We start from the raw sequence: 18,751 nt of genomic DNA on the forward strand, positions 1-18,751 counted from the left end.
CAAAATTAAAAGCAACACTTAAGTGACCAAAAAAAAAAAAATATATATATATATATATATGTGTGTGTGTGTGTGTGTGTGTGTCTGTGTATATATATATATATACACATATATATATATGTAAACTAACTGATTTTTCTTTTCTAAGTCTGGAATAAAAGTCAGTGACCATCAGTCTAAAGCAGTGACTCTCAATGGTTACATCACATCACTCTCTGAAAGGGAGAGAAAGTGGGTGGTGGTGTGAGAAATCTTGACAACAGCAGGACGTTATGAACTTGGATATGTCCACGGGAGGGCTCTCGTCCATTAATGTGTGTCAAGATGAAGAGCAGAGTGGAGAAGCACTACTCTAAAATAATACTCAAGGCAACACGAAAATCACTCTCAACTGAAATAAGCAAAGCCCTGCGCCGCTTGGGCAGTTTCTATTCTCTCACATGGGCAGCAATGAGGGAGGAAAGAAAAGAGATCTGAGCGCCAACCTGAGAACTTGGAAATGTGGATGGGCTGAGAACCCAATGGGACACACATTGTTAAGGTCCCGGGAAAGTAACTACAGAAGTTTATGAATAAAAAAATATGAGTTAAACTTTTCAACTGTGGTTCTTAAGAAACAGGTTTAATTCACAGGCACTGTTTACTAACCAGGTACATTTTCCTGCCATACTTCAGTCCATAAATTACATTCTTCTTTTTCTGCTTTCTCCTCATCAGCAATTTCATGCATGCCTAGGAATGCCAAAGGCAGAACTTCTTTGGCATGGTTCTTCAGTACATCAGGGCTGTACCGTCCAATAGCATGAACAGTCAGAGCACAAGAGGTCTTGTAGATGGGTTCTAAAGAGAAGCAGAAAAAAACAATCTTTATGACACTTACTGTGTTTAGGGTAACTGATCAAAACAGACCACTGCTCTGGGCTTCCCTGGTGGCGAAGTGGTTGAGAGTCCGCCTGCCAATGCAGGGGACACGGGTTTGTGCCCCAGTCCGGGAAGATCCCACATGCCGCGGAGCGGCTGGTCCCGTGAGCCATGGCCGCTGAGCCTGCGTGTCCGGAGCCTGTGCTCCGCAAAGGGAGAGGCCACAACAGTGAGAGGCCCGTGTACCGCAAAAAAAACAAACAAAACAAAACGAAAAACAGACTACTGCTCGACTTGTACCACAGCAAAACAAACCAGTAAAATCAATCAGAAATGTTCCTAGCAAACCACATAAAATCAGAAAGGGTAAGATCTGATTTGTATTGTTTCATTAGGTTGTTTACATCTAACTTAACAATAATTTAAGTAGGAAGAAAAAAGGTACCTTCTTTCTCCATATACCAGCCATTGAGTTTCTGCAGGAGTTTCTCTGTGCTGCTATCCCGTGATGTCTGGAAGAGAAACAATCCTGGTCAGTTCTTCATAATTATCAAAGTATACTTACTTAACTAAGTAAGAAATTCAACTCACCCGAACTAAATGGCCCATGGCAAATGCACAGGATTTCTGAATTACACCGTTCCGATCTGTCAGGCCACTAAGCAAAGCACTCATGAGTTTACCTAGTGGAAACAAAGAAGAAAAATCTGATACTTGGCTGACCAAATGCTCTGCTCTGTTCATAGGACCAAAACAAACTTAACCCTATAATTAATATCTGATTTATTCCATAGTAGTCTAGAACCCTTGCACGTTACATTTGTATATCCATTTGCTCCTCTTTGCCTGGTATAAAATTAAAAATTAACCTGTTATTAATTAATTAATCTAGACTATTATGGGGACAGTTGCAAAAACAAGAGTTAGGTACATAAAGTTCATCAGCCCCATCTCGAAGCCAATTCAAGCAAAGAAAAATGCTGATGTAAAATTAAATATAAATGGTAATAAACCATTTATACAGTACAGAATAGCAGATACTCTCACCTCCTTATACCACCAAGAAATAAACACTTATAAAACAGGAAAAACTTGCTAAGCTTGATCATCCTGTACCTCTTGCAAACAGAGATAAAGGTAGAAGTGGGAGAGTTTGAGGGAAGAAAAAGTACACGATATCACAAGCATGTCTGAATGATCGCTGTTTTTCCTTTTAAAACCTTGTCACACAAGACATGGCCATACAAAAACATCACCCCAGTGGTTTTGACAAACTCACCTGAGTAAGGTGTTAGGTCCTGGGGACACTGAGTGGTTAATGACACAATGACACTGGCACAGCCTCCCTACAGGGTTACAAAGGCAAAGGTCTAAATTTGATGGTCACAATGTTCTATCAAGCCCTTGGTTTTAGGAGTCAAAGATTTAAAGAAATACACAAAGCCTTACAGCCCCTCCAAGATTCTATCTAGAAAGAGTAAAACTCTTATTTTAAATTATTAACACAAAGATTTCCTTCAAGACTTCCTGCAGAGGTCTTGCTGCAAGTATACACTGCTCTCATACATTGCAAGTGAGAAGGAGACTCGTACAATCTTTTGGGAGGGCAACATGTCATCCTGTCCATCCTTGTTCTAACATTTCCCGTTCTAGGAATCTAACCAAAGGAAGCAGCTTCAGATGTGTCCAAAACCATTCATCACAGCGCTTTGTTTAGTATCAAAAAAGCTGAAAACAAATCAGGTATTCCTTGATGGGTTAAAATAAATGATGTTTCAGCCACATGAGAGAGTATATGGCCATTAGAGAGGACATCGTAGAAGACACATGCACAGAAAGAGACCAGAAGGAAACATTTTGAAATATCAACAGCAATTAACCTATGGGTGGTAAACTTACAGACAACTTCTAACTTTCTTCTGATCTATAAATGCTAAAATTTTAAAATACAAGTAAATGTTAATTTTGTCAGGAGAAATAAACGTGAGTTGTTTGTTTTCAAAGTGTAGGGTGTGGGATCTGATCCTTGAAAAGTCTTGGAAAGGAAGACATTTTTCCATCTAAATACCTACTGATTCCTCTGTGAAAAATACTAATCACCACCTTAAGCAACCATGACTTGGTAACTGGATGAGCATTTCCACTAATAACTGATTATGAACGAGGACCCAGAGGGCATGTACCTGGCAACCAGGGGACAGAAATGATTCCACTAAAAAAGTAAGACAATGTTTACTGAATATAAGTCACATGTTTTATATTCTGAATGAGTTACATGTTTTAAGTTATTAGTGCAGTCATAGAAACAAAATAGTTAACATAAAATAAAGTCAGGTTTTAAGAAAAAAAAATGAATTTCACACATGACGGCTGTTCTTTTTTTGTGGCCCAAACGAATGAAGATGCAAATTCCGCTTATGAAAAATACACTTGCTTACCTTAGTTCCAAGACCTACACCACTTCTGATCAGTTCACATAACCTAGGAACTAGCTCACCCAGCACCGACACATCAAGATACTGCAGGCACTTTTGGAAGAGAATAAATATAAAAAGTTAACCTTAGCAAATAATTAAGTCAGTACCGCATCTTCAATTAAAAACTGCCCACGTCAACTATGTACCCAACTGGTTTTGACATGAAGTGCAAAAACCACTGGTTTGATTTTGCTCCAATTTCAATGTTAAAATCATTATACTACAAACAAGAAAACCATTCATCAGTGGATCAACATTAAAAACAAAACAAAAATAATAAAAAACATTGATTTATAAAGGAGAAAATAAATAATGAGTACCCAAGAAGAGAGGATCTCTCTGGGCCTGCTTCTTCTTTAACAATCCATGTTTAGTGTAAAAGACCTAGATTAAAACTGACCTTCTTCCGTGGTCCTGCCCTATCAAGCCACCTTATTAAAGTTGACTTCTTAGCTGAATTTGCTATACTATATATTTTTGAAAATACAATGACATATATTCTATTACTGATGAGCATATCTATAAGGTGCTTGCTAACTATTCCTATTTCTTTAAGCTTTCTTTTGCCCTCATAATCCAACAAAGACATCCTTAGACCAAATTTTGGTAATAGTTCCCCAGTAAGCACTAAAAAAATTCCTTCTTCTCTTGTCTAGACCTGTGATCTGCCCATCAAAACAATTTCCAGTAGCTCACAAGCTCTCATTTAACCACTCCAGGGCATGCACAGCAGAGTCGGCTTTTGTGACCTTAGAGACTCTTTAACCCATGATTCCAGAAACATTGGAATTTCGAAACTTGGTGCCAAGCAGCTCTTTTCTGCAAATCCCCTTCCTTTAACTGAACAACCTACCAACATTGCTCAGTTCTCTCTCCCTACCTTTTATGCTTCCTACTTCACTAACACCTCCAGCTTACACCTTCCTAGGTCCTCCCAGAAACAATGCTCAGGCAGACACAAGTATCCGAACTTTCTAAATGGGCAGGCCAAAAGATATACAGATACAGATTTATAGGCAGACCTTTTAATATATTGTTCTCCTGTGTAACACAAATCTGGACTAATGCAATCTAGTATTGGGGAAAGTACTCCATTTAGTAATACAGGAAAAGAAAAAAGAACTATACTAAGAAAAAACTAGAGTCACAACAGCTGCCTTGACTCATCCCTTAAACCTCTACTTCATTTAGTGTAACCTGAAGACTTTGAACAATTACACTCTAAGGTAAGCAAACGTAAATGTTCTCATTACGTGAGGCACTTACCATGTTGATTGTTTCCATCATGGGAGAGGATTTGGCAGCACTGAGTCGGGCACTATCCATCGCAGCCTGAGAACACAAATGCAAGCACATTCAATCAATTAAGAAGAACCTCCAGGGACTTCCCTGGCAGCGCAGTGGTTAGGACTCTGCGGTTTTCACTGCTGAGGGCATGGGTTTGATCCCTGGTCAGGGAACTAGGATCCCACAAGCTGCACACGGCACAGCCAAAATAAAAGAAGAACCTCCACACACTCAAATTGGGCTTTACTGACAAATTAAGGAATATTTAAAAAAATAATATATAGATACAACAAATTCAAACACAAGTCTAAATAATTTCTTTTGTTCTACGCTCAACCATATATATGTAGAGGCAGCATCTCACTGTAAGTGAGAAATGCAGACAACAGTTAGAAATTAACTGCACTTAGAAAATAACATAGTATGGCTCTGAGCAAGTTATCCAGCCTTCCTGAGCCTCAGGTTCTCCCTCCATTAAATAAAGAAACAGACTAAATAATTTTCTATCTAATACACGATTTTTAATTTCATACATGTATTGTTTTAACTTTATAAAGGACTCTCCTATCGCATTTTAATCAAATAACTATGGTACGGGAGAGGTTGACACTATCCAGACATAGTAAGTGAGAAAAATTAGGCATACAGAAGTGACTTGCCTAGGGCTGCAAAGTCTGGACTAGAATTTATGTTTCCTAATTCTCAACACCTAGTAGGTGAGAACCTAGGAAAGGCGAGATTACTGCTGAAAGAGGAAAGAATGATGACTGGAGAAGAAACAGCAATATCAGAGGCAAAGGGAAAACAGAGTAAGTGATTAGAATATAATAGTTTAGGTAAGTTAAAAACCAAATAGTGAACTGAGAGAAAACTTTTACAATCATATAACAGGAGTTTGACAGTTCTAATAAAGACAAATGTAAAAACATAAACAAGTGAAAAACAGACATAGAGTAGAAACATACAACTCACAGAAGAAATATTTATAAATGGATAACATAATACGAAAAGACAATGGACAACACTAATAATAGGAAACTAAATTAGAATGATGAGATTCTTGCTTATCAGACTGGTATTATTCAATGTTGGCAAAGATGTGGAGAAAACAGAACATTCGTAACTTTTGATGCCACAAAATCTCTCACACGAAAGTTCAAAATAATCTCACTGTAGAATACTATGCACGCACTAAAAAGAATGAAATAGATCCATATATACACATGGTATTTTGTTAAAAACAAAAATCAAGTTGCAGAACAATATTCGCAGTCTGATTCGATTTTAAAATTAGTATGTTTGTTTGATTTTGAAGCCTATGACTACAAAAGAATTTGAAAAAAGACCCAGGAACTGCTGACAGTGAGTACTCCTCAGGAAATGATACTGTGCTGCCACAGCAGAGGGGACTCCTAGGGGATTACTTTCTACTCTTCTGTGTTGTTTTAACTTTTCACAATAAATGTTTCATCTGTAATTAAAAAAACAGAACAAAACAAAACTCTAATCAGAGACTAGGGAACTAGAGTATACCTAAAAAGCAGAATAATTTTGGACTATGCAAAAGTCTAGCTACAAATCCTCTTGATTTGCAAAGCAGGAATGGTCCATAGGAGGACTCTGAGGGTGTAGACCCAACCCCTAGAAAATAAACGAACATGTACAAAAAACCGTGTTAAATAAATGTATTGATGTGTTTTTTTGGACAGAAGTGTCATTTTTCATTCACTTCACATAACAGTGTATAAGCCCTCTCCAGCCCCGCTAAAGAAACACTGCATGTGGTTATAGAAGTTGAGCTGTTTCAAGAGTGGTGAAAGTATCATCTGAGTCATGGAGTTTGTCTAAGGACCCTGGAAGGCCTGTTGAGTATCTTAACAGGACTCTCCCTTCATGATAATTACCAATATGGCTGTGTTGTCAACTCACCTTTTCTTGGTCTGTAGCCCGGAGACTCAAATAATTGAGAACTTGAGGCTCCAAGACACTTAAGGATTCTAGCAGAGCTGGGATGAGTTTTGGTGCATGTGGTTTCAACATGGCTCCCGCACTTTTGCTGATCTTCACGAGGGTGTTAATGCTACAGACACACAAAACACAACTCCTGAGTCCTTTTAACAAAGCAAGAAGCCCTACAGGTCTAATCATGAGGAGTTTCTGCACTTTATTGCATTAAGGAACATACTCCCTTGGGTACAGAGCCTGGTCTTAGCTCTGTGTTGGGTTTTGTTTTTGGTTTTTGTTTTTACTTTTTATTACAGAAATGTTCACACATATATGAAAGTAAAGAGAATCATAAATGCAATTCCGTATGCTCTCCACCCAGTTCAACAAGCAGCAACCTTTGGCCAGTTTTGTCTCACTTAGGCATCCACCGTACATACAGACCATTCATATACTTTTCCCCCTGCCACTGTAGTATTTTGAAGCGTATTCCCGAACTAAACTTCTACATGTATCATGAAGAGACCCAGATTTTTTATCATAATCAAAATACCATTTCACACCTAAAAAAATATTAAGAATTTCTTTCATATCATCTAATATCCAAATCTCCTGACTGCTTCACAAGTGTCCGTAAGAGTTGGTTTGCTGAAATCGAATCCAGAGTCCATCTACACATTGCAATTTACTGCATTTCTTGAATCTTTTTCAACAGTGCTCTCTCCGTCCTCTTTTTTTTAAGCTATTGATTTGTATTCTGATGGTGTCACTTAAGAGGTTCCTCTGTAGCTTATACAGATCTGCAGGCTAAAATCAAGTTCAGTTCAATTTTTTTTAAAACAAGAATCTTTCACGGGTGGTCTTCACATGTCCTGTCTCATCACATCAAGATGCTTATGTTTTTTTGTGCTGTTGAATGAACAGCAGGTTCAAGTTTGGTCAGCACGAACCAACCATCCATTATAATGCTCCTCCCGTCAGCCTTTACCAGTGGACTCAGGAGCCATTTATGATCACTACCTGGAGTATCCTAGTGAGGAGAGCACAATGGTGATACCCTAATTTTATCATTCCTTTGCATTTGTTAGGTGAATCCTTCTGAGAAGAGCTTTCCCATAGCAACTATTTAGTTACCATGAAATAGTGTTGGTACTGTTAATTTGAGCTAATTTCAAGAGGGAAATAAAAAATGGAACGGATGAAGTTCCCAGATAGCACTCTGGTTAAAAAAAAAAAGAATCCTTCACTGCCGATTTTAACTTAAAAGAGCCATATATATCTAAATGTGTACGACTTGAGTATTTCACAGGCGGTAAACAGTTTATTTTAAACATAATAATCTGTGAAACATTACTAAGTGGTATAACCAACAAGCAAGCTCTCAAGGACCTGAGGCGTAGCAGAATAGGACGATGTGCCTGCTGGGGGCAGAGGCCAATGACAAGAAAATAACAAACACACTTTACTCAAGGTTGAGGCAGAGTGGCAGAAGGCTGGACAAAAGCAAGGCTCCCATGAGAATGTCTCTGCAAAAATGTTCTGACTCACCACTTCTCGCATTTGCTATTGGGTCACCCCACTGGATTCTCAACTCATTTCTCCACTCTTTCAAGAATCTAACATTCAAAGAAACCCAATTTCTACTGGGTGGCTAAGAACTAAGTAAATCCAATGCATTCAATTTCATCAGCTGATTCAAACCTGAGGGCTCGAACTTCTGTCACAGGACTCATCACTCCTTTGTCCAGAAGGCAGGGCAGGAGGACAGCAATGGTTCTCTGGCCAGCGGCTCCTTTGGCAGGGTCACACATTTTCACACAAACCTCACATACAAAGAGCATGGAAATTAGTGAAACTGACCTCTCACCCAATAACGCGTTCATCTGACAAAATACTTCCTACTTCCTATATCCATAGAAAAGGGTAAGTGACTCTACTTTCTACAATATCACAGGAAGAAAAAGAAGATCTCATGATCTGGGATTGAGTCCTATATCTGCCAATAACTATACAGAAAATTTGGTAATGCATTTTACTTTCTAAGCTTTGGTCTTCTAATTTGTGAAACAGGAAACAGTTGAAGATGAAACGAGAATATGTTTAGAAAGCACTGAAGAAGGCTTAAGGTATTATTATCAATAACTTTGGGTGGCAGCATAACACAGAGGTCAAGAACACAAATGTGGAATAAGAAACACTTGGATTTAAAACCTTCTAACACATTAGAAGGCCCTGATATACCACGAAATCAAGTGCAAGTGGGGAACCAGTTTCAAAAAGGCTGCCAGGGCTTCCCTGGTGGCGCAGTGGTTGAGAGTCCGCCTGCCGATGCAGGGGACACGGGTTCGTGCCCCAGTCCGGGAAGATCCCACATGCCGCGGAGCGGCTAGGCCCGTGAGCCATGGCCGCTGAGCCTGCACGTCCGGAGCCTGTGCTCCACAATGGGAGAGGCCACAGCAGTGAGAGGCCCCCGTACCGCAAAAGAAAAAAAAAGGTTGCCAACCTCAGAAGTATGGAAGGCAGATTAACATATAAACATAGCAATAATAAAGAGAATAGATGTTGCTTGATCTAAATGTAATGTGTACTTCAGGGTCGAGAGAAAGTCCTATCTTATATAAAGGCCTAGGAAAGCTCTCCATTTAAAGAGCCCAGAGACACACTTTGTTAAAAATACTAGCATTCTAACATAATAGCAACCAGTTTCCCATTCATTGTTAAGAAGTGGGCTGTAACATGAAGCCAGTTACACTGCAACTAAATGTCACTTTATATGACAAAAAAATAAGTCATAATTTTCACTGTCACATAGAATCCTGACCCACTTCACCCCCCAGTATAAGACTAGAGTTTTCACCTTGCTCAGCGTTTTCAGAGCTAGTTCTGCTGCTTTTCGTACAGATTCCTAAAAATGAGAAGAATATGACATTATACAACGTCAGAGTTTCCTTCTCATCTACCCCAAAATGTGTATTTAAACTGCCTCCAAATCTACACAAATTGGTGAAAAATCCTACTTTCATTACTAGGTAAAAAATGGTGTTTCACTAGGCTCTTTGCCCATCAAGGAACATATTACCATTCCATACTACTGTTTTTTAAATTAGATACAACCTGTTTTGACCTTACAAAAATATGGATATTAAGTATAACAGTTCAGAAACTAAATATATTATAAAAGCAAATATATAGAGATCTATGTGAAGATTCTGAAAGACTTAAAAAAACTCTGACGAATAAAGCAAAAAACTGAAGTGCCTAATTTTAATGGTAAGATGGAAAAATTTTAAATTTAGACTGCCGAGGCAAAAGAGAAACTGGTCACGTTATTTGGGAATGACTGATCCAACTTACGAAGCTGATCTAAGTAGAGTTATTTTGGATTATTTCTAAACTGTTATTTGTTCCTCACAACAGCATCACAAGATCTCTACTAAAAGAAAATCAGGCAGTAGTTACCCTTTTTTCTTTTTTTTTTTTTAACTTTAATTAAATTTAGATCTAAAGATACCTAAACTTGCCACTTCACACACACATCAAAACTGAAACTTTGGGGCTTCCCTGGTGGCGCAGTGGTTGAGAGTCCACCTGCCGATGCAGGAGACGCGAGTTCGTGCCCCGGTCCGGGAAGATCCCACATGCCGCAAAGCGGCTGGGCCCGTGAGCCATGGCTGCTGAGCCTGCGCGTCCGGAGCCTGTGCTCCGCAACGGAAGAGGCCACAGCAGTGAGAGGCCCGCGTACCGCAAAAAAACCCAAAAAAAACAAAACTGAAACTTTGGAGGAAAATTCTGGTCTTTTAAAAAAAATTGTCTGGATATTGAATTTTGAAATATGTAACATACATATTTTAACAATTCCAATTTATGCTATTCTATAAATAAATGCAGATTTATGTATATAGTACCTTTATATCATCTTGTACTCTAAAGAGAGTTTCCCAAATTTCTGGAAGTTTATCAATGATGTCATCTAGGGGTCTTCCTCTCAATAAATCGTTCAGAGCTAAACAGCTGAAAATAAACAATTTGGTTTCAAATATATGATCAAGAAAGCTCAATATTTTACTATGAAACAGTCATATCAAACAACAATATGGATTCTGCCTATATTTCTAGTCTTAACCCCCTCACCCCAAAACGGCAATGACTACTCTCTTCTTGGTGCCTCAAATATACCACAGGCATATGGCATGTACACTCATCAAATGTCTATTTCCCACAACTATAATATAATCTCTTCAAGATGATACATCATTTTTTACTTACCAATATACCTCCAGGGCCTAGCACACTGCCAAGCATATAGCAGGCACTGAATAAACATAAATTATATATGTATAAATAAATGCTACCCTACAAAGTCATGAGAGTATATAAATGTATCTTGATGTCTAATTTAACAAGTGATCTACTTCTGTTATTTCATACTTACAAAAACTAAGACAACTTAGGAAAACCACTGACTAGAGCTTAAATATCATTAACTGTCTAACCCAACCAGAAATATGCTTTTTAGTGGTTTTAACTTATTCCTTTTGCACAAAGTATAAAACTTGGAAATTTGAAGGGAAAAAAAATTCAATTTTATTTGACTAGTCTTATATTTCCAAAAATGGTACCTGGATTCTCGAACTCGCCACATATTGCTGGTTAGATTCTTAACCAAATCTTGAAGAATTTCCTTCAAATACTTATCCACCTAATGAAAACAAAAGGATAAAACTGAGAACGCAAAATCCATCAATAATCAAATGATTCATCTCTACCACACTGTGTTTCTGTACGTAACAGCCTAAGTGTCTCCCTAGGCCTCTCTGTCCACAACTCTCTCCCCACTTTAGTTGCTGGAAGCTGCCCAGCTGATCATCCTGAAATGCAAACATGATCCTCTTATTTTCCTCAGTGCATGAGAAAAAAGTCCAATCACCCAGGCGTGGGTACGAAGCCCTCCTGGGACCATCTAGCTCCCAAGTTCTTGTATGTCCTGCCTCACCTCCACTCCCTAGCACACACTACCTCTACCTCTTCCATCTCCTACTTGTTCCAGATTCAAATCAGGCATCACCTTCGCAGACAGGACTGGCCTACTCTGCCCTATGTTCCCACGGCACCTTCTTACGCACACTGTATCAGACAGCACAGTAACTGTCCTGCCCCTTCACACTGAGACCTCGAGGGCAGGGACAGTGTCTCACTTGTCCTTCCCTCCCTGGTAGCCTGCACCACGTCTGGCACATAAAGAAGCACTTGATTGTTCAGAATGAAGACGAATTTAATCTTTTAAGCCTCTTTAGTTTTGATATACACTTATCCATTTGGTAATAACTACACACACCGATAGTAGATTCACTTTTTATGCTAATCCAAAGAACTTCAAAACTTATGGCTTTTCCACTATTACTCTTGTAGGTAGGAGAGGTTTTGTTATCCTCACTTACATTTAAGAAAACCAAGACAGGGAGGAAATAACTCACCTAAGATTTAAGAAACTGATGTCTTTCTATGTCCATGTCTCTAGACAGTCTCCACAGTGATCTCATCCACATCTGTGGCTTCACCTTCCACTCACACAGAGGTGACACTCACATCCTGCGAGCCTAAGCCTGGGCCCTGAACTCGACCTATTAGATCTCAAGTTGACCCAGTGGTACCAAGTACTCTCCTAGAGCAAACAGAACTCACAGAACCCTCAAGGTGGAACCCTCCAGTGCCCACCAGCATCAGACTGGAGACAGGAAAGGGCTGCATCATGCTCAGGCATGGAAAGACAGGGTAAGGGTCATGGGGTTTATTTAAAGTGAACTAGGAAGCCAACAAAGGATTTTAACCCAAAATGCAATCCAATTTGCGTTTTTAAAAATCACTTTTACTATTGGTAATTAAATGAAAGAAGGCAAAGAGAAGAGAAAGGTGACAACCTGTTCATCAGGGAGGAATAAGGAAAAAAGAGAATAGATTCAAGAAATACTTTGGAGGGAATTCCCTGGAGATCCAGTGGTTAAGATGCAGCGCTTTCACTGCTGTGGGCCCGGGTTTGATCCCTGGTCAGGGAACTGAGATCCCGCAAGCCACACAGTGGAAGGAAGGGAGGAAGAAAGAAAGAAAGAGAAAAAGAGAGAAAGAGAGAGAGAGAAAGAAAGAGAGAAACAGAGAAAAAGAAAGAGAAAGAAGGGAAGAAGGGAAAGGAGGGAGGGAGAAATACTTTGGAAGCAGAATCAACAGAATTTGCTACTGGATTCAATTGAGGGTGAGGATGAGACAGACAATAATCAAGGATGATGCCCAGTTTCCCAGCTGGGGTAAATGAATGAACGCTGAGGAGAAGAGAGGGGGAAGTTTGTTTTTTTAAGTCCCATTCTAGACATATTAAGTCTAAGGTATCTTGAAACAACATCCAAGTGATAATGTCAAGCAGGCAGTGAGATAGACAAGTCAGGAGCACAAGTCGTGCCTGGGCCATAAGTAAACACTGGGAACCATCACAATCAAGATGACACATAAGCCCTGGAACTGAGGAGCTGATCTAAAAAGAGAAAGTGGAGAGAGTCAACGGTACTCAGAGGCAAGCCCTGAGAAATCCTAGTATCTAACAGTGAAGGAGAATATGAGAAGCAGCCAGATGAGAAAAAACCAAATATGGTAATTGCCTGATTCCTTATCTACCTCCCCAACTACGTGAACTCCTTGAAGGCAAGAACCACGACCTGTTCTCCACTACATCAGTGGTTAACTATCGACATACAGTTTTCCATTTGTGTGGATACACTGCCACTTCCTTAACCATCCACCCAATGGACATTTAGATTGTTTCCATTTTTGAGATTTCAATAAATGTTGCCATGAGCATCTCTGATACCTTGAAAGAAGGAAGAAAGCAAGGGATGAAAGAAAGTCTGTTTGTTTAAACAAAAAAGTACACAAAGTAGAAAGGAAGATGAGCATGAGTTTACATGCCATGTGTAGCCCGGGACAAGGGTTCACAGATACTTGCCATTGACTTGTCAGTGACCAGCGCATTCCAAATACTTGTCATGGCCTGTCGAATGCCAAGGTTGGGATCAAACTGGTAACGATAAAGACGAGGAACTAGTTGAGGCAGGAAAGGAGCTAGCTGCTCTCCAGCTCTGGTAGCAATTACATTAAAACCAAAAGCAGCACCCTAAAAAAATAATAACAAAGTGGCTCAGATATAATATCCACATATGAAAAATCACAAAATTCTTCTCCCTGAATACAGCCTGATTTACTGGGTGTCCGGCTTTACCCATCAGTAATAGCAGCTATGTGGTGATCTAGATCTCTCTAATCACAGACTTTTACAAAACATACTGCATAACAGTTGTCCCCGTCTGCCAATGCAGGAGGTTTGATTTGGAGGGAAGAAAAAAATAAAATGTCCAGCAATAGCCACTTACCTTCCTAGAGTTCCACATTGCGTGATGGTTGGCTAGATTCATAAATTTATACACCAGGTCGGGCTGACTAAGATCACTTGCCAGAGAACAAAGCTCCTTGTAAGTAGAGAGGCCCTGGCTTGAAAACAAAGATGAAAAGTATGCTGTAATGTATCTCTCCACCTCCAGACTATTAAAAATTACACTACCAGTATTACTAGGGCATTTTAAAATTATGTTTGCGCTAAATTTCCAATATTGCGTTATCTCATTACCACAGAGGCAGAGAACCAGGGTGACGAGAATATAAAAAGTCGCCTACTTCAGTTCTCAGCAATGGCTGGTAAATGACCTAAGGCACCTGTGATGCCCATGAGGGTGGAGCCCTCATCACCTCAGGAGACAGCAATAATTCTTCGGTGCACTGCGCACCAGCCTCTCTCAGGATCCCGAGAGCCGTCTGAAGACAGCTTCTGTCTTCCCTACACCTTTTCTAAGCTACAGCGTCCCTATCCTGATAACAACTTCTTCAAGTCCTGTTAACTTCCCTCTGTATTTGCTCAACTACCTGATCTTTTTCATTATTTTGTGAAAAGTGAGCACTTCTTTTAAAACTCAGAGGGAGTCTAGAGGGAGGGTAAGTGGAATGAAACAACTTCAGTGTGAAAACATGGAGCTACGGGAAAGACAGCCTGAGGCAGGGCTCTGGGGACTCCCCAGCGAGGCCCAGCAAGCTGCAGCTGGACCTGAGGGTTTCCAGAGGAGAAGCAACAGTACAACCATGATGGAATAGTGATAAGACAAAAGAGGTAAGGCTCTACGAATTAATTTGAAATGCCCAGCTGGTGGACTCCACAGTACCAAGTAGAGATGCCCCTCCAAAACACTAGGTGCAGTGCGTGCTGATTCCTCCCTGAGGACCCGCTGGCTGGGAGCTGACAGAACTGCCCTCAGTCCAAGGTCAGGTCCTCCCCGAGAGCAGCCCACCACCAACGGCTAGTCACTGAGGGGGTGAAAAGACCTGAGGAGGGGACACAGAGCAGGACCTCCCTGCAGGCCCTCCCAGCCCAGTCCCAGAGCTCCGTGATGGGTCACGGTCTCGTAAGCGGGGGCAGCAGGTCACCTCCTCCTCGGCCACTGGACCTGTCCTGCCTCCTCAGTCCCCCAGGGTGACGACTCCAGGCACCCTTCAATAAACTTCCAGCACACACACCTCCATCTCAGTCTGCTCCCCCAGGAAACCCAATCTAAAACACTAGGCTTTTTCACTGACATTTTCTTCTTCCACTAACACACAACACCTCCCACGAGGGTGGAAATCAACCTGGTGAGCACCCTTCCCAACGGAGAGAAGATCTCTACATCTTCATTGATGACTGATCAATGGATCCGGCACACTTACCCATCAGGGGTTTTGCCAAGGCCTCCTCCTTGAAACACCACTGTCTCTCCAGAAACTTCATGCTTAGCTCTAAACGAAAACAACACCAAGAATTTAAATTAGCCTCGAATTTTTCATACCACCATTCAACTAACGCATACATTTCATCTGTAAACTGATAAAATCCAATTCCCTATCAAGTATCTACAGTGTGCAAGATGTAAAAGTCAACTAACCCTTCCCATCAGCCAGAGAATTTTGTAAAATGAAGTCTAGGAAGAACAAACAGAAATAAAAGACATCCCACATAAAGTTACACTGAGTTAAATGTGGTCACACATTGAGAACTATTCTTCCTACAAGGAAAGTAACATAAAGCAGAAACCAATTACGAGAATGACTGCCCGCCTCTTCCTCTTCACAGATCGGACCTGCGTGACACACTTCCTCTCCACATCTTCATTCCATTTAGCCAACGGTAATTACGGTACTTCTGTAATCCAATGCTTTACCTGTCCCAAGATCATTCAATTTTCGAAGCCTGAATTACTGGCCTGTTTCTAAACAGTATACACTGGATAATTAAACTGCTATCCACAGCATAACAATCGATGATTTGCAATTTAGAAAAGGCTTAATAAACAGGAAAATCACAAGCTGAACTTTCCTTCCTCCACTTCATATTCTCGGTATGTGCAAAACTTGCCCTGCGTGTTCAAATCTGAAATTTTCAAGTTCACTGTACCTTTTGCCAGTCATCAGTGTTTCTACAAGAGTAGAAACCAACTCCTGTTGATCTTGTTCATTGCCCAGTTCATACACCAACCCAAGGCCTTTTGAGGCAACATCTTGGCTAAGTTCTACACAGAAGTCAGACAAAACAATATTCTTTTAAGAAAAATTTGTCCTCTGGGCATCAAGTTAAAAAAAAGTTAAACTTGTAACATTAACCCAAAATGATATCAAAGTAAAGATATGAAAACATAATCAACCTGCCTATTTTGTTAAAAACATACTAAATCATCTGAGCGGACATGACACCAGCAAGTCTCTGTAAATGAGAACTACATTCACAGAACATCCAACTCACAAGCCAAGTCAACCCTGCTGGGCCTTAGTGTGTAGTGCATGGTGACAAAGGGTCAGTGGAGGCACGTCGCACACATGAGAAGTAATCACAGGATTTAAGGACGCCCACGTGCAATTTTTTAAATGAAAAGTCAACATTAGACCACATGTTTAAAACAATTAATAAAACAAAGCTACTATTTAAATGTCTAACACAAATATTTGCACTCTCTCCTGGCTTAAATCACAGAGAGAAAAGGAATTCTAAGTATTAGGAGAAGAAAGCTATTATTTGGTACAAGTATGAGTTAAAGAAGGCCTCGGCTCCACTTTTAAATGCAAAACTGATCTAATGAATAAATAATCTAATGAATAAATAAATACATTAAGAATCAAGTTTCCTGTAGCCTTCTTTTACGTTCATTAATCCAGGTTTTTCAAAATTTAAAATACAAGTTTAGGGCTTCCCTGGTGGCGCAGTGGTTGAGAGTCTGCCTGCCGATGCAGGGGACACGGGTTCGTGCCCCGGTCCGGGAAGATCCCACATGCCGCGGAGCGGCTGGGCCTGTGAGCCATGGCCGCTGAGCCTGCGCGTCTGGACCCTGTGCTCCGCAACGGGAGAGGCCACAACAGTGAGAGGCCCGCGTACCGCAAAAACAAACAAACAAAAAATACAAGTTTAAAGAAGTCTGGAAATCAAATATTTACCAATTACTTACCATCATTTTCTGACAAAACAGAAACAAATGCACTCTGAATTTCTTTAAGATGAGACTGAAAGAAGAAAAAAGGCATTCAGAACACTGAAACTCTGCCTCCTTGGGAGAATAAAAATCTTGCTCTCAGGGTACACAACCCCTGTGAAGTCTCACGACCAGAGGCAGTCACAAACCCTGCTGTGCTCTCATCTTGGAAGGTGGCCAAATTACCTGAAGGTTGTGGCACTTACAGGTGCTCTAACGCACACAGTCTGAGCCTCCCCCATCCTCACCACCTCCTCTGACATTGTACCTTCAACTTAAGAATCATCTTCCAGCCCATATATATCAGGTACCATCCTTCATTCCTTCATGTATAGCTTATTTCAAAATACATATTACTGGTTAGTGGCCCTCACCCTCATACACTTCCCTTCCTACCACCTTTCTATTATACATACTTCATAAACAGTTTCCAACAGAGCTGGACCACATTTACAGAATGGCTTACCTTCACTTCTTGATGGGTACTTAGCTTCCTCACAAGGGAAAGGAGCCAGATGCAGGCTGCTTGCCTCACATGTGGGTTGGAGCTGATGATATGTTTATTTAAAATCACATCCAGCACCCAGGGGACCACATCATTAACTTTAGCTCCTAGGGAAAGGGAAAGGATGATAAGAAGCAATTAACATAACTGAATAGAGCTCCCTGAAAAAGATAAAATTTTAATCAACATTTACTCAATACAACAATCCTACAACATATTAAGATCTAAATGACTAAGGTGTTTAAATAAATTGCTGAAGGAACTGATAATCATTCATTTCAGAACCTAGCATAAACTAAATAACCTTTCAAAGGTACTCAGATAACTTTAGTTCCCTAGAATGAAAAATTATCACTATCATGGGGGAGGCTAGACATGTGTAGGGGTAGAGGGTGTGGGAAACCTCTGCACCTTCCTCTTAATGTTGCTCTGAACCTAAAACTTCTCTTTTTAAAAATCTGTCTTAAGTTTTTTTTAATACTCATATGATTAATGTAATTTTACTCATTTAAACAGTGACAGCAGGAAAAAAAAAGTATTTCTCTTCCTTTATATTTCCTTTTAGACCTTAATTGCACATGGAGTTTTTAAAATAAATATTTTTTCCTTTGTTTATTTTTAAATTTTAAAATTTTTATTGGAGCATAGTTAATTTACAATGTTGTATTAGTTTTGTCTTAATTTTTTAAAATTATCCCCATTCTTTCTAGTGTCAGCAATTTTTCTTTCTCTACCGTATCTTTCCCATCTCCATCTAAAAACTAACAGGCAAACCAACCTCTATTAACCTTACTTTCCTCCTCCAGCTACTATGCCATTGTTCTCCTTTCCTTTGTCACTTCAGAGTTCCTCAACCTTGGCATTACTGAGGTTGGCAGGACACTCTGCTGTGGAGAGCCATCCTGTGCCCTGTAGGATGTTCACAGCATATGAGACATGTGAAATCACAGTACCTGTAACATGTTGTCAGAAAACGCATGCCCCTTCACCTATGTGGTCACTAAAAGCCAGAGGGACTTAGTGAAGAGGCACCTGCTACACGACCTGCACTGTGTGATAAAGGATTAGGGGACACAAAACTTGGAAACTGC

At 40.1% G+C, this 18,751-nt stretch overlaps 1 protein-coding gene across 10 annotated transcripts in view; it reads right to left on the bottom strand.

The window, feature by feature from the left end:
• The window catches only part of ECPAS (Ecm29 proteasome adaptor and scaffold), a 98,911-nt gene that overhangs the window by 9,465 nt on the left and 70,695 nt on the right, over positions 1 to 18,751 (bottom strand). For 8 of the 10 annotated variants that reach the window (XR_002178654.3, XM_033858395.2, XM_019946458.3 and 5 more), the window contains 17 exons: positions 17,622 to 17,767; positions 17,132 to 17,186; positions 16,090 to 16,204; positions 15,366 to 15,434; positions 13,985 to 14,102; positions 13,561 to 13,728; positions 11,189 to 11,268; positions 10,475 to 10,580; positions 9,427 to 9,474; positions 8,271 to 8,392; positions 6,555 to 6,705; positions 4,605 to 4,670; positions 3,300 to 3,389; positions 2,141 to 2,207; positions 1,453 to 1,544; positions 1,307 to 1,373; positions 649 to 840 (listed from right to left, as the gene is read on the bottom strand). Coding sequence is in view for 9 of the 10 variants with exons in the window: in XM_033858395.2 (XP_033714286.1) it covers positions 649 to 840; positions 1,307 to 1,373; positions 1,453 to 1,544; positions 2,141 to 2,207; positions 3,300 to 3,389; positions 4,605 to 4,670; positions 6,555 to 6,705; positions 8,271 to 8,392; positions 9,427 to 9,474; positions 10,475 to 10,580; positions 11,189 to 11,268; positions 13,561 to 13,728; positions 13,985 to 14,102; positions 15,366 to 15,434; positions 16,090 to 16,204; positions 17,132 to 17,186; positions 17,622 to 17,767 (1,752 nt within the window). In the remaining variant the exon portion in view is untranslated. The remainder of the gene's footprint in view (positions 1 to 648; positions 841 to 1,306; positions 1,374 to 1,452; positions 1,545 to 2,140; positions 2,208 to 3,299; positions 3,390 to 4,604; positions 4,671 to 6,554; positions 6,706 to 8,270; positions 8,393 to 9,426; positions 9,475 to 10,474; positions 10,581 to 11,188; positions 11,269 to 13,560; positions 13,729 to 13,984; positions 14,103 to 15,365; positions 15,435 to 16,089; positions 16,205 to 17,131; positions 17,187 to 17,621; positions 17,768 to 18,751) is intronic. The other 2 variants (XM_019946461.3, XM_073806394.1) reach the window with 2 other exon arrangements.

This window comes from Tursiops truncatus, chromosome 6 (assembly GCF_011762595.2).
Source record: "Tursiops truncatus isolate mTurTru1 chromosome 6, mTurTru1.mat.Y, whole genome shotgun sequence".
NCBI lineage: Eukaryota > Metazoa > Chordata > Mammalia > Artiodactyla > Delphinidae > Tursiops > Tursiops truncatus.